Source organism: Grampus griseus, assembly GCF_964374135.1.
Source record: "Grampus griseus genome assembly, chromosome: 14".
In the NCBI taxonomy this organism is placed as follows: domain Eukaryota; kingdom Metazoa; phylum Chordata; class Mammalia; order Artiodactyla; family Delphinidae; genus Grampus; species Grampus griseus.
In genome coordinates, this window is record NC_139008.1 from 73,999,968 (window position 1) to 74,024,223 (window position 24,256).

The 24,256-nt window shown below is 47.0% G+C and overlaps 1 protein-coding gene across 2 annotated transcripts; it reads right to left on the minus strand.

Annotated features, from left to right (window-relative positions):
• Positions 1 to 12,774: 12,774 nt before the first annotated feature.
• Positions 12,775 to 24,230, minus strand: WFDC3 (WAP four-disulfide core domain 3). Of its 2 annotated transcripts, XM_082670653.1 has the most exons (6): positions 24,155 to 24,219; positions 23,679 to 23,761; positions 22,206 to 22,294; positions 14,359 to 14,490; positions 13,614 to 13,799; positions 12,775 to 12,997 (listed from the first exon to the last, which is right to left on the minus strand). In XM_082670653.1, the coding sequence occupies exons 3-6, from the start codon at positions 22,282 to 22,284 to the stop codon at positions 12,981 to 12,983; spliced, it is 414 nt and encodes a 137-aa protein (XP_082526779.1). In that variant the 5' UTR covers positions 22,285 to 22,294; positions 23,679 to 23,761; positions 24,155 to 24,219; the 3' UTR covers positions 12,775 to 12,980. The 2 variants fall into 2 exon arrangements, with proteins under 2 accessions (XP_082526779.1, XP_082526780.1); XM_082670654.1 differs by lacking the exon at positions 23,679 to 23,761 and having other exon boundaries at positions 24,155 to 24,230.
• Positions 24,231 to 24,256: the final 26 nt, after the last annotated feature.

Here is a 24,256-nt window from a genome sequence, read left to right on the forward strand (position 1 = left end):
GCTTCAGAGTGAATGTGGCAGTTTTAAAAATACCTTCTTTGGGGCTTCCCTGGTGGTGCAGTGGTTGAGAGTCCGCCTGCAGATGCAGGGGCCCCGGGCTGGAAAGATCCCACATGCCGCTCCGCGGCTGGGCCTGTGAGCCATGGCCGCTGAGCGTGCGCGTCCGGAGCCTGTGCTCCGCAACGGGCGAGGCCACAGCAGTGAGAGGCCCTCGTACCGCAAAAAACCCCACAAACCTTCTTTTTTTTTTTTGGACCTGCATATTTAGCTGTTTTAGAATGCAGCTGTTTATTCCTTTAGTGTCTAATAGAAGATTGCTACTATCACATCACAATATTCAGTGGTGAAATCTTGTTACTGTCATTCCTCCCTTTCGTTTAGAATCAGAATAAAGTTTTATTTCAAATATCTTTTTTAAAAAAGAAAGAGAGAGAGAGAGAAAGGGAAAGGAAAGATTAAGTGAAAGGATCCAGACACAAAAGGCCCTAAATTGTATGATTCCATTTATGTGAAATATACAGACAAGGCAAATTTATAGCGACAGAAAGTAGATTAGTGGTTGCCAGGGGCTAGGGCAATGGGAGAATGGTGTGTGAGTTTTCTTTCTGGGGTGGTGAAAATGTTCGGGAATTAAATAGTGGTGATGGTTGCACCATTTGTGACTGTGCTAAAAGCTATTAAATTTGTGAGTATGTAAATTATATCTCAATTTTTTAAAAACAGTGTGGCAGTTGTACAGGAATGAAAACAGTCATAGATAAATGAGATAGAAAATCCAGAAAGTGATCCAAGTATAACTGAGAAAATGATGAAGCAGCATTTCAAATCAAGGGAAATTTTATATATCCTTCAATAAATGATCAGACAATTTGCTGTTCATTTGATACGGTAGTCAAATTAGATCCCTACTCCACACATTTATACAAAAATAAATATCAAATATATTAAGGTTGTAAATGTAAAAAAAAGATAAACTAATAGAAGAAAATATATGAAAACATTTTTCTAAATTTGGAGTGATAGAGGACTTTCCAAGACAGAAAACTCAGAAGCCCCTATGTTTGTTTGTGTGTTCATGTATTTATGAATGACAGCTTTCATCATATAACTCTATGTATATAATTATATAAACATTAAAAGTACACAATTGAAGAAACCACAACAGGATGAGAGGGCAAATAATACCCCGGGAGAAAATACTTACAGCAAATTAAGACTCATAATTTATAAAGTACTCTCATAAATCAGTAAGAAAAAAGACCAAGATAAAAATAACCGAAGTGTAAGAAGAGGCAAGGCAGTTCACAAACTCAAAATGTCAATAACCATGCTGAAATAATCTCATCCCCACTAGTAGTCAGGGAAATATAAGTTAATGGTCTGCCATTTTTCACCCTTTAAATTTACAGATAAATGAGCGTTGGCAAAGCTGTGATGAACTGGGTAATATCTGCTGAATTTTATAATGTGTAATACATGCTTTTGACCCCGAAGCTCACCTCTAAAAATTTGTCATAGAAATAATTGTACATAAAGATCCATGTTCGAGAATGTTCACTACAGCATTATTTGCAATCATCTATCAAAAACAGTCTACTATGTTCATAGCAGCACTATTTACAATAGCCAAGACATGGAACAACCTAAATGTCCATTGACAGATGAATGGATAAAGAAGATGTGGTACATATATACAATGCAATACTAACCAGCCATAAAAAAGAATGAAATAATGCCATTGGCAGCAACATGGATGGACCTAGAGATTGTCATACCAAGCGAAGTAAGTCAGAAAGAGAAAGACAGGACTTCCCTGGTGGTCCAGTAGTTAAGACTCCATGCTCCCAATGCAGGGGGCATGAGTTCAATCCCTGGTCAGGGGAAGATCCCGCATGCTGCGAGGCACGGTCAAAAAAAGAGAGAGAGAGACAAATAACATATGGTATCACTTATATGTGGAATCTATTAATAAAACAAGACAAATGAACATATCTACAAAATAGAAACAGACTCACAGGCATAGAGAACAGACCTGTGGTTGCGGGGGGCGGGGGGAAGGACTGGGAATTTGGGATTAGCAGATGCAAACTTACATATAGGATGGGTAAACAACAAGGTCCTACTGTATAGCAGAGGGAACTATATTCAATATCCCGTGATAAACCATAATGGAAAAGAATATGAGGGAATTCCCTGGTGGTCCAGTGGTTAAGAATCCACCTTCCAATATAGGGGGCACAGGTTCGATCCCTGGTCAGGGAACTAAGATCCCGCAAGCCACGAGGTGTGGCCAAAAATAATAATAATAAATAAATAAAGGAAAATAATTTTAACTGGGAGAACTCTAAAAATGGGAAGATATAAGCTCCATATCAAATGGATCAATGCAGAACAGAAGAACCTTAACACTGAAACCAAGAACACTCTATATAAAGAAAAATCAATAACAATCTTATCTGCAAGCCCAAGAAGTGTTGCAAAAAGATAGAGGCTTTGTCACCTAAAACACTTATTGGCTTCATTGAAATAAAATTGAAAATAAAAGCCTTTGAAACCACTTGGCAAAGATCATGGGAAAGAGCAAAAGCCTTGTTAAATATAAAAAAATTAATAAATAGTTAGGGAAACAGAATACTTTAACAATTAAAAATCACGTCTCTCTATGACATACTGTTGAATGACAAACGCCAATATCACAGAACCACAGGCACTTCCCCTGATTGCTACCCATATCAACACTTGTGACAGTTATCTGTGGGCCAGGAAATCTTCCTCTTTGTTTGGATATCTCAACAATGATTATGCAGTTTTTTCAAAAGATAATAAACTGGAAAAGGAAGAGATGAAGGAAGGGGGAGGGGGAGGAGAAAAGGAATAACAAAAAAGACTCATGGCCCCAAGCATATAAACAGCTCTGAACATATGGGAAAGCCGAAGGAGAAAAACAAGAGAATGGTAAAGGCTGGATGAACACTTCAGATTACTGAATTAGGATGGGATTTCCCTGGCAGTCCAGTGGTTAAGACTCCATGCTTCCACTGCAGGGGGGCAGGGGTTTGATCCCTGGTCAGGGAACTAAAATCTGGCTTGCTGCACTGCACGGCCAAAAAAAAAGAAAAGAAAAGTTTATTGAATTGGGCTCACAGATCCTTGTAGCTGAGAGGGACTTTTGATGCTGAAAACTTGGCCTCTGCGCACTGATGCCAAATGGAATCTTGGAAACAGAGTTTTGGGTGAAGTAGAAAAGAATAGCTTTATTGTTTTGCCAGGCAAACATAGGGGAGGGGAATTTGGTGGGGAGTGAGTTGCTGATAAGGATCAGGGTGTGTGCAGGGCCTGTTTAATCTGGCCTCAGGCGGTCTCCTGATGAGCTTTTGTGGTTCTCCAGGTTATCAAACTATGACCTTCTCTCTGGAATGAAGAATGCCTCATCAAGTAGTTTATCTCCCATTTGTTGGGGGTTTTAATTCTGCAGAAGAGCTCAAAGATACTGTTCTGTGTGTCCCTTGAGGCAGAACTGGGAACCTGCCCCAAGGCTGCGCTACTGTTTCTGGGCTGCTTCTCCCTTGTCTCTGCATCCCCTCCCTTCCCTGATTAGCAACTGTTCGAATCTGCCCTTTGGGACTCAGGGAAGGTCACAGAGGCGGACTCAGGGAAGGTCATGGAGGCTGAAGCCTATTACCAAGAAATGGGGGGACACAGAAAGGCTTCCGTGCCCAGAAGCTCCACAGGGTCCTGCCCGGTTTCATTTTCACAAACTTCTAATTCAGAGATCCCCAAACCAGATCACCTACTAGAATCCCCTGAGGAGCACTTTTAAAATAACTACTAATAAATAAACAAGCAGCTTCTTTGGCCTGCCCTAGTTTTGACCTACTGAATCAAAATATCTGGGATGGGGGATCTCGCTGGTGGCGCACTGGGTAAGAATCTGCCTGCCAATGCAGGGGACACGGGTTCGAGCCCTGGTCCGGAAAGATCCCACATGCCACAGAGCAACTAAGCCCGCGAACCACAACTGCTAAAGCCCCCTAGAGCCGGTGCTCCACGACAAGAAAAGCCACCGCAGTGAGAAGACCGCGCACAGCAACAAAGACCCAACACAGCCATAAATAAATAAATAAGTATATATATATATGGGATGGGATTTGGAAATCTGTACATTAAGAAGCCCACTTGGGTACCGATGACCATTGAACCAGGCCAGGGTTAGGGGATCCGACCCTCCACACAGTAGAAAATTTGAGTATAACTTATAGGCAGCCCTCCCTATACGAAGCTCCTCTGGATCCACAGTCCCGCATCCTCTGATGCAACCAACCAGCACTGCAGGGTTTACTATAGGAAAAAATCCACCCTTAAGTGGACCCACACAGTTCAAAACCATGTTGTTCACGGGTAAACTGTAATTCTGTTCTAAAACCAGACCTGACAACCACTAACGGGCTTTCTGTCTCCATGGACTTGCCTATTCTAGATATTTTGTTTGAATGTGGCCTTTTGTGTTGTGGGACTCGAGGGACATTGTTCCAGCTAATGATTAAGAACTCTCCAGACAATAGGGGCTTCTTAGACAATGGGTGAATTTCCAGGATGTCCGGCCCCCTTCCGAGAAGGAGGGAGATAACAAAATGTAAAAAAGGTGTCTGTCAAAGACCAATCAGGCAGCTGGGGACAAGTTCCCTCTCTGGTCCGAGCCTAAGCCGGGACCAATCAGCAGGAGAACACAACCAAATCTATAATTTACATACGGGGAAGTGGGAACCTATAAAACTGACATATTCGCGCCCAAAAGGGTTCCTTCTTCGACCTCCTACGTGAGGACCAAGGAACCCCGGTGCACCGGCCTTCAATAAACCTCTTGCGTTTTGCATCGGCTTCCGACTCTTGTTGTTTCCTGGGCGAGTCGAAACTCCTAGGAGACCGCGCAGGTCTAACAGTGTCTGGCTTCTTTCACTTACTATGATGTTTCCAGGCTCATCCCGGCTGTAGCATATGTCAGTACTTCATTCCTTTTAAGGCCAAATAATATGCCATTGGATGGATATGCTCTATTTTGTTTATCCACTTATCCACTGATGGACATTTGGGTTGCTTCCAGCTTTTGGCAATTGTAAATAGCATATCAATGAGGATTCATGTGCAAGTTTTTGTTTAAACGCTTGTTTTCAATTCCTTTGGGTATATGCCTGAGAATGGAGTTGCTGGGTCATAGGGTAATTCTATATTTCACTTTTTGAGTAAACACCAAACTTTTTCCTTTTTTAATGTGGCTACTAGAAAATTTGAAATGCAAATGTGGCTTGCAATATATTTCTATTGGAGAGTGCTGCTTTAGATATTTCTTTCTGCCTAAGAATTCTAACTGGTACTAACCTCTCATATATGTATACACCCCCTTCCTCCAAACAGGATTTGAGGAACTTAATACTATAAAACAGATTCCATAAAACTGAAAAATCATTGAACCGAGAGTAAAAAAAAAAAAAAGTCAGAGACAATAAAAGAGGGTAGAGAAACTGAGTAACAATAGCTAACATTCATCGGGTGTGCGTTGTGTGTCAGGCTCTGTGCTAAGTGCTTACTTTATATATTGACTCTTCCCAGAAATCTTGTGAGGTGGGCAAAGTGATAATGTTATTATCCTCATTCATTTTGCATAAAGATGATAAGCAACAAAGAGTCTAAATTCAAACCCAGCCCTGGCTCCAAAACCCAGGCTCTTGGGTAGGATGAATTGGGAGATGGGGATTGACATATATACACTATTGATACTATGTATAAAATAGATAACTAATGAGAACCTACTGCCTAGCACAGGGAACTCTACTCAATGCTCTGTGGTGACCTACATGGGAAGGAAATCCAAAAGAGGGGATATATGTATACGTATAGCTGATTCACTTTGCTGTACAGTAGAAACTAATACAACATTGTAAAGCAACTCTACTCCAATTTGGAAAAAAAAAAAAAAAGCTCTTGGCTTCCTGGTAGCCAAAATGAAATATCATCTCTCGATAGCAACATAAGAGATGTCCAATAAATTATTTCCCATTCTCATAACAGCTTATCATGAGAGGGAAACTCCTGATCTTGAGCTCCACAAGGAATTTGCCCTGTGACTTGGTACAAGAAACATTGATACAACATAATGGATAATGTCCCCAAGATAAATGTTACCAAAAGTGCAGAAGCATTCCACATCATATGAAAAGGAAGGCCATAATGTTAGGTCTTGCTTTATTACATGTAATTCAGTAGGGATCTGGAGTATAGACCCAGCTATGTAACTTTTTCTCAAAGTGGATTGAAAAAGCTGGGACGAGCTGAGAATAACGTTTCTCTTGCCTGGAAATGGTCTATGACGACCTCTGCTGCCCTCTGGTGGCTCTGAGCATAAAAGCACCAACAAGGAATTCCACTCAAAACTCCCAGCCCCCAAAGCGCAGCTAAGCCTGGGGTCCCAGAGGAGGAGCATCTGAGCCCCACTACCACTCCAAATAGGTCTTGCTCCCTCACTGAGCACCCTACACCTCATCTTCAGTGTCTGGATGAGACACCCTCACAAACTCCATTTCATTTCTTAACAGGAAGAGCTAAATCGGACTCCATGTTCGATCTGTTTCTTTGACTCTAACCTTTGCTTTGCGTTTTGTTACTATAATCAGACATAATGGCCTGCCGCAGGGAACCCTGTCCACCTGTGGATGGCTGCAAGAAAGAAGAAATTAACACATCCCCTCACCAAGGCTGTCCATTCCAGGGGATACTTGCAAAAGTTATGGCCTTTTTACTTTACTTCCTCATCTCCTCCCCCTCTCTGTGCTATAAAAGAAACTGTCATCCAAACTCTGATAAAATGACTTATTGGAGACACTAGTCTGCCATCTCCTTGGTCTGCCAGTAGGCTTTGCATTCCTTCCCTCAACACCTCGTCTCCAATTCATTGGCCTGTCGTGCAGCTAGCAGAGCGAGCTTGGACTCGGTAACAATTTCCCTGTCCTGAGTGCACTGGTGTCCTGGTCCAGACTGGAGCTGGGGTCCAGGTTGTCGTTGGAAGAAAACAATTTAAGAGCTGTTACCTGATGGTCTGACAGTCAGTATATAAGGACATGATGACAGAGTATAAATGAAGAAGTATGAAAGGGAGCGTATGATGCAGAGTTATCCTTGCCTGTCCCTCTTTTTCTTCTCAAACTATCGCAGTGGATCCCAAACCACTAGCCTACCACTACTTTATAGTTAGAGAAAGTAGAATATTAAAATTAGAAGAGGGACTTCCCTGGTGGTCCAGTGGGTAAGACTCCGTGCTCCCAAAGCAGGCGGCCCGGGGTTCTATCCCTGGTCCAGGAACTAGATCCTGCATGCATGCCGCAACTAAGAGTCCACATGCTGCAACTAAGAAGCCCACATGCCGCAACGAAGATACCGCATGCCGCAACTAAGACCCCGTGCAGCCAAATAAATAAATAAGTAAATATAAAAAAAAAATTTAGAAGAATTTTGAGGTCAAACAGACCAAGGTTCAAAGTAGCCCTCTGACTTACTCTGGGACTTCGGGCAAGTTACTTAAACTTTCTGACTCTCCAGAAAGAGAAAGACAAATACCATATGATATCACTTATATGTGGAATCTAAAGTATGACACAAATGAACATATCTACGAAACAGAAATAGACTCACAGACATAGAGAACAGGCTTGTGGTTGCCAAGGGGGAGGAAGGTGAGGGAGGGTTGGATTGGGAGTTTGGGGTTAGCAGATGTAAACAATTATATAGAGAATGGATAAACAACAAGGTCCTACTGTATAGCACAGGGAACTATATTCAATATCCTGTGATAAACCATAATGGAAAAGAATATGAAAAAGAATGTGTGTATATGTATACCTGAATCACTTTGCTGTACAGTAGAAATTAACACAACATTGTAAATCAACTATACTTCAATAAAATAAAATTTTTTTTAATAAAAAAATAAACTTCTGACTCAGTTTCTTCATCTGAAAAACATGGGACTTCTCAAGGCCACTATGAGGATTAAATGAGATTGTGCATGGAAAGTTCTTAGCTTGGCACCTGGGACATAGTGCTCAAAAAGTGTTCCCTGTGAACTCCTTTGGGGGGTTTCTTCATTCTTTACTGATGCCTGTGAATCTAAATGAGGCTGCCCTTCTCTGCACTGATCTCTTTGACAAGAGGGCCCCTTGCCTGGGGCACGGGTTGAGCCTCCTGCCCCTCTCATCCCACGTGCACCACTCCCCAACTACACTGTGCCCCACCAGACAGCAGTGAGATCCAGGAGGACGACAGGGAGAGGATGCAAGGGTTCATGGTGCTGTCAGGGCTCAGCGCACCTGTGGAGCTAGGGACTTCTACCACCAAATGGTCAGGAAAGGGATGGAGAAGGGAAGACTTGCAAGATTCACTGTCTCTGGTCAAAGAACAGGTCTTGGTCAACCCATACTTGAAGACTGGCAAGTGTCAGAACCTCAGAAAATCCTGCCCAGGGCGAGGATTTATTAGAGGAGGTCATCGCGAGGACGTGACCGCTGGTTGCCCCGTGCAAGGGACCCGGGCAATCGGAGGCTCCTCACCCCCTCCCCCGTGCTTGGAATGTACCTTCTGCCCACTGTTCCCACAGTGGGAGGTGTTCCAAGGATGCGGCCTTAAGACAGGGATGCTGTTGAAACCATCTGCACGGTGTACACGGCTGAACCAGGCTAAGGCCTCCCTGTAAACTTTTAAGCTTCTGGAGGCGGGTGCAGAGATTGGCTGGTCTTGAGCCCGCCCCCAAACAAACACGTAAGTTCCCTTGCTGGTTAAAACTGCCACCTACCGGGGCTTCCCTGGTGGCGCAGTGGTTGAGAGTCCGCCTGAGGATACAAGGGACACGGGTTCGCCTGAGGATGCAAGGGACACAGGTTCGTACCCCGGTCTGGGAAGATCCCACATGCCGCGGAGCGGCTGGGCCCGTGACCCATGGCCGCTGAGCCTGCGCATCCGGAGCCTGTGCTCCGCGACGGGAGGGGCCACAACAGTGAGAGGCCCGCATACCGCAAAAAAAACCAAAACAACAACAAAACCCTGCCACCTACCAATCCGGAGTGGTCTGCCTCTTTCTTCTCTCTCTCTCTGCCCTCTGTGTGCCCTCCAGAGTAAGGGGCTGGTTTCAAATTTCACCCAGGAAGCTCCCAAGGTGAACCAGCAGGAAGCTGAGAATTAGGGAGGGGGAGGTGTGTGGCTTTTCTACCAAGTCAGAAGCTAATTTCAGGGTGCAAGTTTAGGGAGTAAGACCAGGGTCCACAGAAGACTTACACTCGCAGGAAGGAAAGGTTCTGATGGCTTTTTTGGTTTAAGGTACAACAGTAGGAAAAGCTGCCCAGAAAGGTCTTGGAGGCGCGCAGCGGGGAGGGGTGGGGTGTTGCAGGGTGCGAGACGTGGAATTTGGCCTCCTCTCAGCCCTTGACCTCCAGCTCCAAGTTCAAATTCAGCCTGAACTTCAGCCCTTTCCTCCTCTCTCTCTCTCTCCCCTTTCTATCTTCCTCTCTCTCTCAAAAACTTGCTACCTATAGGCAGGTCAGCAGCTCCCATGCGGACAGGATGGGCTGCCCCAGATGAGAAGGAAAGTTCTGGAAGGGACCCCTCTCCCAGTGCTCAGCCTGAGCTGCACCTGGAGCTCACACCTCCCTCTCCAGTCCTGCTCCCCACCCGGCAGAAAATCATCCTACAGGGGCTTCCCTGGTGGCGCAGTGGTTGAGAGTCCGTCTGCCGATGCAGGGGACACGGGTTCGTGCCCCGGTCCGGGAGGATCCCACAGGCCGCGGAGCGGCTGGGCCCGTGACCCATGGCCGCTGAGCCTGGGCATCCGGAGCCTGTGCTCTGCAACGGGAGAGGCCGGAACAGTGAGAGGCCCGCGTACCACAAAAAAAAAAAAAAAAAAATCCTACAGTATTTTAAGATCCCCAGATTATCTTTCATCGAAAACTCTTCCATATTGATTTTTCCAACTAGATGCATGTATAATATTATTTTGATTGTTTTAATAAACAATAATTAACAAATAAACATTCATTATCAAATAAATAATGATAAGCAAAACAATGGAAGAGGGATTGGCTAAAATGTTCATCGGCCCATCACAGACCCCGGTCCTTCCCAGCTCCCTGCATGTGAGCCTGGAGGCGTGGGTGTCCCTAGGATGCCCATGGGTGTCCCTAGGATGCCCACCCTGAGGCTCACGCCAGTAACTCTTTTTCAGCTCAGGCAACGCTGTCCTATGTCTCCTCTACTCCAAGAGATGAATGTTCTAAACCAGCAGAAACCAGAATACCACATGCCAGTATGAAAACAGAGGAGGAAAAGGGGGTACAAAAACCCAGCAGTGGTGAGAACTTTTTTTAAAATTTAGACTTCACCTTTTTCCATTAAAGTTGGGAATTACAGGGCTTCCCTGGTGGCGCAGTGGTTGAGAGCCCGTCTGCCGATGCAGGGGACACAGGTTTGTGCCCCGGTCCGGGAAGATCCCACATGCCGCGGAGCGGCTAGGCCCGTGAGCCATGGCTGCTGAGCCTGTGTGTCTGGAGCCTGTGCTCCGCGACGGGAGAGGCCACAACAGTGAGATGCCCACGTACCACACACACACACACACAAAAGTTGGGAATTACAAAAGCATTTCTGCAATATTCAACATGAGCAGTGATACCATTTTTTTCTCTTGTTACAAAAGCCCTGCCTACTTAGAAATTTCTGTCCGAATTTTAAATGCATATGTCCTTTGACCCAGTATGGTACACACAGTTTATTACCTACCCATCCCAAAAGCATTCCCTCCTTTCTTCTTGCTAATAGAAGCTCGATTTTTTTTTTTAATTCTCAGCGCTTTTTTTTCAAGTTGTGTATTTTATTTTATTTTATTATTTTTTTGGCTGCATTGGGTCTTCGTTTCTGCAGGTGGGCTTTCTCTCGTTGTGGCGAGCGGGGGCTACTCTTCGTTGCAGTGCACAGGCCTCTCATTGCAGTGGCTTCTCTTGTTGCGGAGCATGGGCGCTAGGCACTCGGGCTTCAGTAGCTGCAGCACACAGGCTCAGTAGTTGCAGCATGCAGGCCCTAGAGCACGCGGGCTTCAGTAATTGGGGCACACGGGCCCAGTAGTTGTGGCTCGCGGGCTCTAGAGCACAGGCTCAGTAGTTGTGGCACACGGGCTTAGTTACTCCTCAGCATGTGGGATCTTCCCGGAACAGGGATCAAACCCGCGTCCCCTGCATTGACAGGCAGATTCTCAACCACTGTGCCACCAGGGAAGTCCCATCCTTTTTTTTTTTTTTTGGAAGTATAGTTGATTTACAAGGTTGTGTTAATTTCTGCTGTACAGCAAAGTGATTCATTTATATATATATACATTCTTTTTTCATATTCTTTTCCATTATGATTTATCACAGGATATTGAATATAGCTCCCTGTGCTATACAGTAGAACCTTGTTGTTTATCCATTCTAGAACCTCGATTTTTATAGCCACGTGGTCACCTGCCTCAGCCTCAGGGATGAAGCAGGATTAATTTAAGATCTTAGGTCACTTTCCCATTAGCGTTTGCAGACATTTGCTTTCCAGGCCTTCCTTGCAGCTCCAGCCAATGAGATGACAAGGGAAGCCTGGGAAGGCCGTGGCTTCTGGGGAAGCCACTCTCCATCAAGAAAAAGAGAGCATGGTTTCCTGTAAAGGTCTTTTCACCACTGCCCTCTACACACAACTTCCTGTTGTGACATCAGAGCTGCAGCAACCATCCCACACCCATGAGGTGACCGGCACAAGAACAAAAGCCAACACACTGAGGATGGTGGAGACGGAAGAAATGACTCTGGCCATCAGTGTTTCGGTCCAGCTGCTGAACCAGCCTCACTGCCTCTCTCCAGACTCTGATGTGAGAAAATTAAATGTCTTTATTGGCTAAGCCACTATTAGTTAGGTTTTCTATTAATTGCAGCCCAACAAACTCCTAATGGGATAGACTTGGGAATTACATTCATTCTTTCACTCATTCAACAAATACTTACTGAGAGCTTGTTCTTTGCCAGGCTCTATTTAAGAAACTAGAATTCTACTACTAAGAATTTACCCAGATTTATCTGCCAAAGTAGGCCATGATTTTTATATGTGAAAAAATGTTAATGTCCAACAAGAGGTAACTGGTTAGTTATTTTCATGGAGCTGTATTAAAAGAATGTATGTGATGGTATAAAGGATCTCCAAGGTATAGAATAAAAGATCTCCAAGATATAGAATATATTTTTTGTCTACATAAAAAATATATATTTTAAAAATTATCTTGGTCCCAAGAAACTAAAGACATCCCTCCCTACAGCAAAGCTACCTGGAGGGGACAAAACACCTGTCTTGGAGCCAAGGGCTGGCCCCCAAGGAAAGTGAGCCAAGGTGGGACCATCCAAGTGACTCAAAGAACTAGCCACTCACCCCAGTTCCATTCCCCAACTCACATTCTCCAACAAAAGAAAGGTCAGCAAGTCCAAAAAGAGGCCTGACTGTCCCACTCCTGGACAAGCCTATGGCAAGTCACCCCGGGTTTGGCTTCCATCCTTCTCCCCCCTGGCCACGCCCAACCAGCATCCATTTCCAGTGTTCTCAGAAAGAAGGGATCCCCTATCCTTCCTAAATAAGTCAGTCCCATAATCCCACAGCCACGTTCAGACCCCCTTGCTCTCTTTCCTCATCTTAGCCCTCAAGGAGCACAGACAAGAGGGTCAGCATCGGCCTTTATTGGGGAAAAGAAGCACCACACACCCACTTTCCAAGCCCAGGGCTGGGTTTCCTATGCTCAGGGCAGCAGCAAGAACAGAAACAGAGCAGAGAGGGCAATGGAAGTCCCTGGGGGTGTCACAAGCCCCAGGACATCATCCTCTCCTGGCTACCAGGACAAGCCCCCTGGAGTCACCAAAGAAACTCAGGACACATCAGGACAGCTACGGCACCGGGCTCTCTGCAAGTAGAAGAAACATCAGGTCACAACTGTGCCCTCCTGGCTCCAGCTCCTCAACATGTTTTTTCCCTTCTACCCTGGAGACGTTTGGCAAAGATTGCTCTCAAATGCCTTACATAGCTCCCTGCTTCCCAGACAATCCAGTCTAAACTGGCATTGAAGACTCTTATCATTCATTGACCAACCTTACATTTCCTGTTCAAAAAACAGCCTGTCTGTTCCCTTACACACTCTCTCACCACCCCCATCCCAGCTCCCCAAACACGTCACATACATTACCCCCTCTGTGCCTTTGCTGACCGTCACCAGACCACGCATGCAGCATGTTCTCTGGGCTCTCCTCCCTTGGTCACATCCTGCCTAGGCTTTAGGGCCCAGATCAAACCCTACTTCTAGGAGAAGGACCTTCCCAAGCAGCCACACTTACTCTCATCACCTATACGTGCATACTGCCTATACAAGGGTTCTGATCTCTGACATAGAATCTTTCTCTCCAACTAGACTCTCCAGGGCAAAAACTGTCTTGCCCTTCTGGAGTCCCCACCCAGCACCTAAGCCAGTGCTCTGTACATAGCAGTTAAGGCCATTGTTATTGATAACAATGGGCTGTACTCACCTAATTCAAAATTAGACCTCATGGTCCGGTTGGGGTTCAGGGCCAGCTGGGGTGGCAGGATTGGCGGGACACAGAAACGGCCACAGCCTGACTTGCAGCACTTTTCCCCAGCTGGGCAGTTCTCATCCGCCATGCAGCTGACAATGCACAGGCCCACCAAAATGTTTGGACAGTCGCCACCCCGCCCTGTGGGATAAACAGGCATAGGTATAGAGACAGGAGGGTTGGCTGCAATGACTCCAAGTTCCCATCTGGGACTTAGAGGCTCCAGATGAATCCATCCCTGATTCTAACTAGGTCTTAACCAAAGATCTGGCTGGAAAACCTTGAAGTTCAAGGATCCGAGCCCCTGCAGGGCCCCAAGAGAGCATCTGGACTAATGATTTCCAAATGGTGTCCCACAGGAAGTTCTCTAGAGGTACCTTGGGACTTGATACCTCTGTGGGTTTGGGGCTGGGACTGGGTGGGATGCAGAAGGAGCGAGGCTCCCAGAGCACCACCCTCTCCCCCTATGCTTGGGCTTCCTACTAACACCCACTGCCTTCCTCTAGTTCTTTCAATGCCAACATGGGCCCCTTGGTCCTTGGAGGAGGGCTGCTTTGGGTTGAAGGGCTAGGAGGACTGGAAAGATGAGAACTCTGACTCCTCCCACGAAGAGAAAGAGAAGAAGGCCACAGATGGCTCCCTCCCAAGCCAACCCTGGGACCCCAGGAGCACTCAAGTCTTCCCCAAAGAGCCAACATACCTCCCTTAATGTCTCCATGGCAGGCATGGCCACAGCCAGTGCTGCAGCACTTATGTCCCTGAGGACAGGATGCGTCCCCATCACACAGCTCTTCACACGGAAGGGGGTCTGCAGGACATTCACTGCCAAACTCTGCCATAAAATCAGAGCATTGGGGCCCAGAGGTGTTCAAGCCCAGTGTTTCCAGTTATTTTTATTGGGACTCTGAGTACAAAATACATTTTCCATTGAGTCCCATGTGTACTTTATACCTATTTATGTGTAAAATGTACATATTTATGTGCATACATGTATATGCAATGCTGATACTTTATATTCTATTTCTTTTTTTTTTTTAATGCTGACCACAATATACTAAATAGCTATCCAGACTCACAGACTGAAAAGCACTGTTGAGGTCTAACACATTGTGGCAAATGCACTAGCTGCTACCCCCATATTCATTCTCCCTCCTTGCTTACTGTGGTCGACATCAACACTGCTGGCTGCTGGAATACGTGCTCTTGGGTAGCCCCCTCCCATACCGTCTCTGGGCTCGACTGGGTGACTTGCTTTGACCGACAGGACACCAGCCAAGTATGATGCAAGCAGAGGCTTGAGCAACACTTGCATACTGGGGCTTGAACACTCCCTCTTGGAAACCAGCCACCGTGCTGCAAAGCAGCTTTGGGCTAGGCTGCGGGATAGTGAGACGCCTCCGGAGAGAGAACCTGGAGGAGGAGAGCCCATCCTGGACATTCCAGCCACAGTGGAACTTGCCAGGGAGCTCCCAGCTGCATGAAGGACCTCAGCTGTGCCACTGGGTATAAGAACTGCCCAGCTAAGCCCAGCCAACACACAAAGCCACACAACTGTGAGAAAGAATGCACTGTGTTAATGTTGATGACTTCAGGATTGGGGCTTTGGGGGAAAAAAAAAAAAAAAGAATGCACTGCGTTACGTCGCTAAGTTTGGGGATCATTTGTTAGGTGGCAATAAATAACTGAAGCATTTGTGAATAGAACCCCAGGCTTGTTCTGAGAGGCAGTGAGCCCAGTCAGCTAAAATGATTTGCTTCCCCCATATTCCCTTGTAACTAGGGGTGACCACAAACTAAGATATAAGCTGGGAAAACTATTGCATTGTTGGTTCAGGGAATACAGCTGTCAAACTGCCCTCTCATTTCTTTCTTCTTCCAGTCCAAAGACAGACAAGGAATCAGAGCAGCCTTCTTGCAACCAGGAGGCACCCAGTATGAAGACAAAGTCAAGAATTGCAAAGGAGAGACAGAGAAATTGCTTCGTCGTGGAGCCACCACACCAGCCCTGGCGCTGACTTCAGGACTTCTTGTTATGTGAGAAAGAAGAATCCCTGTTGGTTTCATTTTCTGCTTCATGTAGCCAAACACATTCTTGATGTGCCCTTTCACAGCCCCTAAGAAGATAATGAAACTCAGAGAAGAGAAGGGGTTGGCCCAGAACTGCAGAGTGAGTCAGCGGCAAAGCAGGACAAAACTCAGCTTCTCGGTTTGCAGTGAAGCACTCTTTCTACTACACCATCCTTAAGACATGTGGGCAACAGGCCAGGTCCACGGGGGCAGGCACACCCAAGAAGTCACATCCAAACCAAACCCACTCACCATGACTCATTCCTCTCAGTGTTTATTTCAAGTTTTTTAAATGGAGGGGAAAATGACAGGCAATTCAAGCTTTGTAGAAAACCGACACAGGACTGGCCCAGTGCCTCTGAGAACGAACATGTACATACGATTGGACACAGCTGGCTCTGGGAACTCTGACATGATGGAAAAAGCAAGTGTTGGACTCCAAGAGAATACATGCAGCTAAACAATCAAGATATAATAACCTGGCATCCTAGGATTTTTCGGAATAGCCCCTATTTCAAGTATTTTTTTGCCATTGTCCGCTTGTGTCACAATTATGTGTCTTGATATATTTTATTCAGAAAATATGGTCACTGTAACCACCAGATGTATCTCCCCACGCCTCCCCACCTGTCTGACAAACACTAAAATCCATTTAACAAGGAACAAAGCCTTTTACCCCACGGTGGAGAAGGCTGGGCATAAAAAAAATCTCCCTGGTTGGGAAAAACACAGCAACATAAACTCACCAAGTCACCGTGTGCCCTAGAGTGGAGGCCTAGAATACCACACTTTCCAGATATCACCATTTTTCCGGGCCCAACTCTGAAGTAACCAGTGCCAGGAGGACCCTGCTACCTCTGCCCTCATCCTCAGGACCAGGCATAGAGACCAAAGCCCTACCCTCTCCCAGGCCAGGCTTCCTTGAGGTCTCTGGGGTTTTGTCAAATATTAGAAGCAATGAAGGGACACTTAGGAAGATAGGCTGAAGTCCTGAGGGTCACAGCACATCCCCTCGGACCAGTGCCCAGCAGAGCCACCCAGTCTAATACCCTATCTGATGCTTGAATCCCTGCCAAACAATCCCCTACTCTCAGCTTGAACAGCGGGAATTAAGGGGGCTTCAGTAGCTCCAAGCCAGACTACGCCATCCTTATACTTAAGCTAGACAGCCTTAGGTATAAGGAAGTCCTTCTTTATACTCAACCGAAATCTGTTTCTCTCCATTGGTCCTTTTCCTATCCCCAGAGACCTGGCAAAAACATGGCTCATGCCATCTCTTTAGCCATCCTCTGCCTTTCACTGTCTTAGCTTTGCCAGGCTAGGTAAGCTCAGTTCCTCATAACGCATGGTTTCCAGTCACCTCACAGGTATCTTAGCAGGAATCAGGATGAGAAATAGGAATGAGAGCCAGAACGGGGATGGTCATCCCTAGCCTCCAGATATGCCCCTATCCCAAGATCCCAAGCTATCGCCAGAAAAGCAGAATAAAAAGCTGAAGCCTAGGAAACACGCACACTTAGTCTTTACCGTTGCCCCAGCTCCAACCCTCCCCTAGGGGAGAATGCCAGCTGCTGGCAGCAAATAAATTTCAAAACTTCTTAAGCCAAGAAGGGCCCTCTGAGCCTTCAAACCTACTCCTCTTCTCTTGTAAATAGACAGACACCCAGAAGCGGGAAGGATTGGCCTGAGGTCAATGGTCACAGAACTGGGTCCCAAACCCCCAGCTCTGACACTAGGTCCACTGCCCTTTAACCCACATCACGGTGATCCCCTGCACTCCGCAACGATCACCCAAAACCAAATCACCAAGCACTGGGACTCAGCTCAGTTCTGCCAAAAGACCCAGTGGTAGACAGTTTTAGGGGTTAGGAAAACTTATAAATAAACTAGTGTGTCTGGAACCCCCAAGACCACTCCTAGTTTTGGTGATTCTCTAGGACTCACAGAACTCAGCATACAGTTGTACCCATGGCCATGATTTACGACAGCACAAAAATACAAAGCAAAATCATCAAAGGGAAGAGGTGCACGAGGTGAAGTCCAGAGGAAGCCAGGCGCAAGCTTCCAAGAGTCCTCTCCCAGGGGAGTCACACAGGATGACTTCATTCCTCCAGTATGGAATTGTGACGGTACATGTGAAGTGGTATCTACCAGGGAAGCTCACTGGAGGCTTAGGGTTCTTCCTGCGGTCTGGTCACATGGGTGCTCTCTGCCTAGCTCGTACCACTCTTATTAGTTACGGTGGCAGGAACCGTCTCAAAATCCAAATTCCCAGAAGCCCACCAAGGCCAATCTTGTGAGCAGGCCTTTCTGAGACTATCAGTCTTGGGCCTGCTGTGTCAACTCTTAGCTGTACAACCAGCAGTGAGGTTTTAGAAAAAGGGGACCCAAACACACAGGGAGCCCATGCCATCAATGCATACGAAGGATACAATGTACATGTCGTGGGATTTCCCTGGTGGCGCAGTGGTTATGACTCTGTGCTCCAGGGCTTCCCTGGTAGCTCAGTGGTTAAGAATCCGCCTGCCAATGAAGGGGATGCGAGTTTGAGCCCTGGTCCAGGAAGATACCACATGCCACGGAGCAACTAAGTCCACACGCCACAACTACTGAGCCTGCGCTCTAGAGCCCGCACTCCGCAACGAGAAGCCACTGCAATGAGAAGTCCGCGCACCACAAGGAAGAGTAGCCCCCGCTCGCCACAACTAGAGAAAGCCCGCATGCAGCAACGAAGACCCAATGCAGCCAAAAATAAATAAATAAATTTATTTAAAAAGACTCCACACTCCCAGTGCAGGGGGCCCCGGTTTGATCCCTGGTCTGGGAACTAGATCCCACATGCATGCCGCAACTAAGAGTTTGCATGCCACAACTAAGGATCCAGCAAGCCACAACTAAGCAGCCCGCCGGCCACAACTAAGACCCAACACAACGAAATAAATAAGTAAATAAATAAATGTTTTTTAAAAATAATAATAATGCACATGTCATAATAAGCAAAACAGAGGGTCACGGGGGATCAGGAGGGTTCAACTTTCATGCGGTAGAAGGCAGGCCATAAGGGAGCCAGAGGGGACAACTCTTAGGCCATAATCTGAATCTTCACTCCAAAACCTCCTCCTCCTCCTCCCAAAGTTGTCCCCTTCTCAGTAAAGACCACCACCATCACCCAACAGCTCCAGCCAGACACTCACCACCGTTTTTGACACTTCCTTTTCCTCAACACCCACATCTGCTAACTTCTTTCCCCGGGCCTGTCAGCTTCACCCTTCCCCGGGCCTGTCAGCTTCACCCTTCCCCGGGCCTGTCAGCTTCACCCTCAAAAGTACTTCAAGTCTGCCACTCTTCCAGGTCTGCACTGTCACCACCCTGGTCTGAGCCATGATCACCCCCAACCCAGCCTGGCATATTGGCCTCTCAACTGGCCTGCCATCTTCTACATTCGCCCCATCCATTCTTCAGACACCAGCAGAGTAGCCTTTTTAAAATGAAAAGCGGATCAGGCCTCTCCTGCTTTTATAGCCCCCTTTAAAGGCCTCCCATTGCACTTACAATAAAGCCTTAGACAGAGGCCCCGGAGACTCCCCCAAAGCCTGGACTCTGCCTCAACTGGAACCACCTTCCTTCACCATCTCTTTCCTCCAGCCACACTGACCTTTCCCCTCCTTAAAATAGTAAGCCCTGCCCCACTCCACTGCTTTTGCCCCTGCAGTTCCCTCTTCATAGCACTCCACCCAATGGCCAGCTCCTTCTCGTTCTCCAACTTAAAATGACACCTCCTCTTTCCCTCTCTTTTCTTTCCCTTCATTGCACTCATCACGACTGGTGGTTATTCTTGCTCGTTCATGATTATTTACTGTGTCTCACATCAGAGGGTGAGCTCCATGAGAGCAAGGGCCGTGGCTACCATGCTCACCCCAGGATGCCCAAATGCCAGGTAGGGCAGACACTCAATATGTACTGAATCCATTTATAAGTGAGCAAGTGAATAGACAAGCCAGACCTCAGATAGTTGGGAGGGAACCTGAACAGCAAGGTGCTGGGCATAACTATACGAGCTGTCAGGTGTTATTTGGCAGGTTTTGTACAAGTTTCTTATGTGCATTTCTTCTCAACTGCATGCTGTAGACTGAATATTTATATTCTCCGAAAATTCATATGTTGAAACCTAATCTCCAAAGTGAGGGTATTTGGAAGTGGGGTCTTTGGGAGGTGATTAAGCCAGGAGACTGGAGCCCTCATGAATACTAGTGGCCCTTACTGCCCTTCTGCCACGTGAGGTCACAGCAAAAAGACGGCAGGCTACAAACCAGGAAGCAGGCCCTCCCAGACACTGAACCTGCTGGACCTTGATCTTGGACTTCCCAGCCTCCAGAATTGTAAGAAATAAATTTTTGTTGTCTATAAGCCACCCAGTCTATGGTATTCTGTTATAGCAGCCCAAATGGACACTGCATTATCACTCTATGAGATAAATACCCTTATCTCCATTTTAAGGATGATAAAAATGAGGTTCAAAGAGATGAAAGGACTTGTCCAAGGCCACAGAGCCAGCAAGCAGAGGAGCCCGGTTCAGACCCATGCTCAGACCCGAACTGCCTCAGGGGAGCAGGTCCCAGGGTCTGTCCTGTGCCCTCAGACACCCTGACATTCCTCCAAGTTACCAAACAGACAGGACAGGCTATGGTAAGCTTCTGGCAAATCAGAGCTTAATGAAAGTGGAGATTATTCATAGCCCAGGAAGGGGAATTCCCTGTGCAGTGGGCTGTAGCAACGAGTCCCGCTGGGTGAGTGGGCCAGCCCTCCTCCAGGAAAAAGTAGTTAGCTAATATCCCAGCAGAAATATTACTTCCCACCAGACGAGGAACCCCACTCAGCCAGTGGGCTCTGGGAGAGGTGCAGAGAGATCACTACTCTAACCGGCCAAGCTCCAAGGAAAGAGGAAGCCCCATCTGGGCTGGCCAGAGCCCAGGGCAGCTCACCAAGCTGCCTCGCCTGGCGGCCGGCCTCACCCTCAGCCCCCGCAATTCAGCCATCACCTTCAAACACTGCGAAGATTGTACCAGGCCTGACAAGTTGACAGTGAGTGACCCGCATGAGACAGATTCCCAGGCTCTGGTTCCAGAGCTGGCCCTCCAGAGTCCTGGCAAAGAGTACAACACTCTATTCTCCCTTACGGGCAGGCTGCCCAAGGGAGCTGCTGCAGCCAGGCGCAGACAACGCCACTGGGTACAGGGAAGGGGCCTGCTACCTGGGGAGGTTTGGCTGGAAGGAGGCCAGCCTTAACAGGAACCCTGAGTTCAAAGTATAAGATGCAGATCATCAATGGCCTGTTCTCTCCTGACAGAAGGCAAAGAACTGGGGACACGAGTGATTAAAGGAGAAGAGACCCCCCAAAAGGGGAAAAAAGAGGTGAGCTAAATTTCAAGAGCCAACCTAGGAGATAGGAAGCTCTCTGGCTCTATCTAGCCCAGAGGCAAGATCGGAGAGGAGACTCGGATTTCGCCTCTCAAGCCAACATACCCTTAGGGGTGCCTGCTCGACAGAGCCGACCACAGCCTGCGCTGCAGTGCTTCTGCCTAGCCAGACAGGATTCATCCTCCCGGTATGGCTCTTTGCATGGGGTCTTATCGCGAGGGCATTTTCCTTCTTTCACTGCAAAAGTTATCACTTGAGATTGGGGCAACTGGCGAGGCCTCAAGAAACAGGGAATGGAAGCCAAATGTACTTCGGGGACTTTTAGTCTCTCCAAAATTCCTGTCAAAAATATTTCTGGGGCTTCCCTGGTTGCATAGTGGTTAAGAATCCGCCTGCCAATGCAGGGGACACAGGTTCGATCCCTGGTCCGGGAAGATCCCACATGCCGCAGAGCAACTAAGCCCATGCGCCACAACTACTGAGCCGGCGCTCTAGAGCCCGCAAGCCACAACTACTGAGCCCGCGAGCCTAGAGCCCGTGCTCCGCAGCAAGAGAAGCCACTGCAGTGAGAAGCCCGTGCACCGCAAGGAAGAGTAGACCCTGCTCGCCGCAACTAGAGAAAGCCCACGCGCAGCAATGAAGATCCAACGCAGCCAAAAATAAATAAATTAAATAAATAAATAAATTCAAAACAAAATATTCCTGCAACCACTTTCCCCTTCTCCCACACAGCTGCTAACATGCACCCAGCACCACATATGGACCAGCCACTCTGCAGAGAGAGAGACAGAAAGCTTGGGGCGATCCTATTCTCACCCTAGGGTGAGAGCCCTCGGGAAAAGCTAGAACCTCTAGTAAGCCAGACTGGAAGTGCTATCTCCAGAGAGGACAGAGAAAGCCAGGAAGACCTATCCTGGCTGTCCCAAGAATCTATGCGTCCAGTTCTGTTCTACAGAGAAGACCATCTCCCCAGATGAGGACACTCACTCTGGAAGGAGGCAGGGGATGACTTCTCTAGTCGTTTTCTATTGCTGTTAGCCAGGGATCCCAAATGATAGCTCACCATGCTCTCCTGCAGTCACCCAGGATGCCACAGACCCAAGAGCAAGAAGTGCCTTCAGGAGGAAGAGGCAGCTCGACATGATGATGATGCTGAGGGTAGAGATGAGAACTCAGTTCAGGCCAGACGTGTACACCTTGCCTTGTATCAATACATCAACCGAGGGAAGGGCAAGACTAGGGGATTGGTCTAAGGCCAGCCACAAAGTTTTCCCTTTCGCAATAATCCCCAATGATGTCTTCTCCAGACAAGAAGAAAAGTGACTGGTTGCTAGTGTGTGGGAAAATTCCTGGCACTACCAAAAGACACACGTGATGGGAATGATCAAACTCTGCAGTATACACAACATCCCTGGACAATGATGAGGAATCTAATGGGCAGCTGAGGAAATGGAGGGATGGCCACTGGATAAAGGATCAAAGAGAGCCTTAGAGGATTTTGGAAGGACACAGCTACAGCTGTAATGAGAGAGGAAAGGACTAGAGACACAACTAAAGAAAAGAACCAAAGCTAATAAAATGCACTGTGGCTCCTGTCCATCCTAGCAACCTAGAAAACAGAGAATGGAACAGACCGCTTAGAAACTATCCAAAAACTACAGAAAAGCAGTGTTTAGATTTGTTCAGAACTAATATAAATGCACCAAAAACCTAAATCTTGGTCCCTCTAGCCCATACAGGGTATTATTGGACTATATGAAGGTTAGTCAACAAAACCCAAAAGAACAGCTGCTATGACTCAAGTAGTAACCTAGGTCATATATACTCCCTTTCTTTATCTCTTCTTCCTATATTTCTTTTTATTTTTTTTATCTATTCCTTTGGTCAACCATGATACCTAACAGCAATACCTATTGGCATTGCTTAGCCTAATAAGGTTAAAGGGTAAAAACCTCCTTAATAGGGACAAAGAGTTTGGTGCCAGAAAGTTGCCTTATTGTTTTAAGGCTGATATTGGAGCGTGGAGATAATTAACATTTATTGATGACCTAACATGTGTTTTATACACATTATTTATTTTATGCCTCACAATAATCTTGCAGAAGTAAGAAAACTAGTTCAGAGGGAAAATTAGCCAAGGTCATTAAGCTAGTAAGTGGTAGCTGCTGGAATTTAATAATAGTAATGACATAACATTGTTTGAGGGTTTACTACTGCCAAGGTTCTAAGTACTTTACATGAATTAACTCACTTAATTCTCATTGCAACCCTATGAGTTAGGTACTATTATCCCCATTCTACAGATGGGGAAACTGAGGCACAGAAAGAAATGTGGGTCACAGCTAATAAGTAGCAGAACAAAGGTAAGCAGTCCAATCCCATAGTCAGTGTTAACCACCATATCATAATGGATTTGAACTCAGATCTTTCTAACTGCAAAACTCATGCACCTTCTACTACCCCGTATTACGACCTGATAAAAGTAATTTTATCTACCACCCATAAGTAGATCCAATTCTATTCATGGACGTCTTACCTCTAATGCAGAGCTAAAGGGGCTCTGGGGAACTCCACAGCTGTTAAATCCCTGCATCCCCAGCCCATCCCAGTATCACGCATCTGGGGAGAGAAGCCCAGAATCTTCATTCAGATGCCTTCAGACGCCAAGAGGCAATCCCTGGGGTCAAGGCCTGGAGAGACCACTGGGTGAGTGGGATGGCATGGGCCAGACCCCCTCTTGCTGGGTTTCGGGGTCCTCGCATTGGGCCCATCCAATTCCGGGGGCTGAGTGCCAGGCATATTAAAATCTAGTTTTCCAGAGACAACTGCAGGCGCCTCGGTACCAAACGCTGCCCTCCGCTCCCCAACACCAGCCCGAGGAAACCTGCTCCCCTCCTCCTGACCCGCACTTCTTCACGGGTCTTGGTCCGGCCAGAGAAAGATCCTTGACTGAACACCCACAGTTTACACCCGAGGGGCGGCCGCTCCCGAGAGGGAGCCTGGTCAACCTACCACAGGGCCTCTAAGCGTCTGGGACCCGGCGAGATGCGGCGGCTCGGTTTCCCTGGTAACCCTGCTGCTCGCTGCGTCGCGCTTCCGGAGACTGCGGGCGGC

Coding starts and splice junctions, on each gene's coding strand:
- WFDC3 (XM_082670654.1), bottom strand. CDS start 22,284: ATGTCGAGCTGCCTCTTCCTCCTGAAGGCACTTCTTGCTCTTGGGTCT. Junction 14,491..22,205: donor GGTGACTGCAGGAGAGCATG/GTGAGCTATCAT, acceptor ATTTTATGGCAG/AGTTTGGCAGTGAATGTCCT. Junction 13,800..14,358: donor CCATGGAGACATTAAGGGAG/GTATGTTGGCTC, acceptor TTTATCCCACAG/GGCGGGGTGGCGACTGTCCA.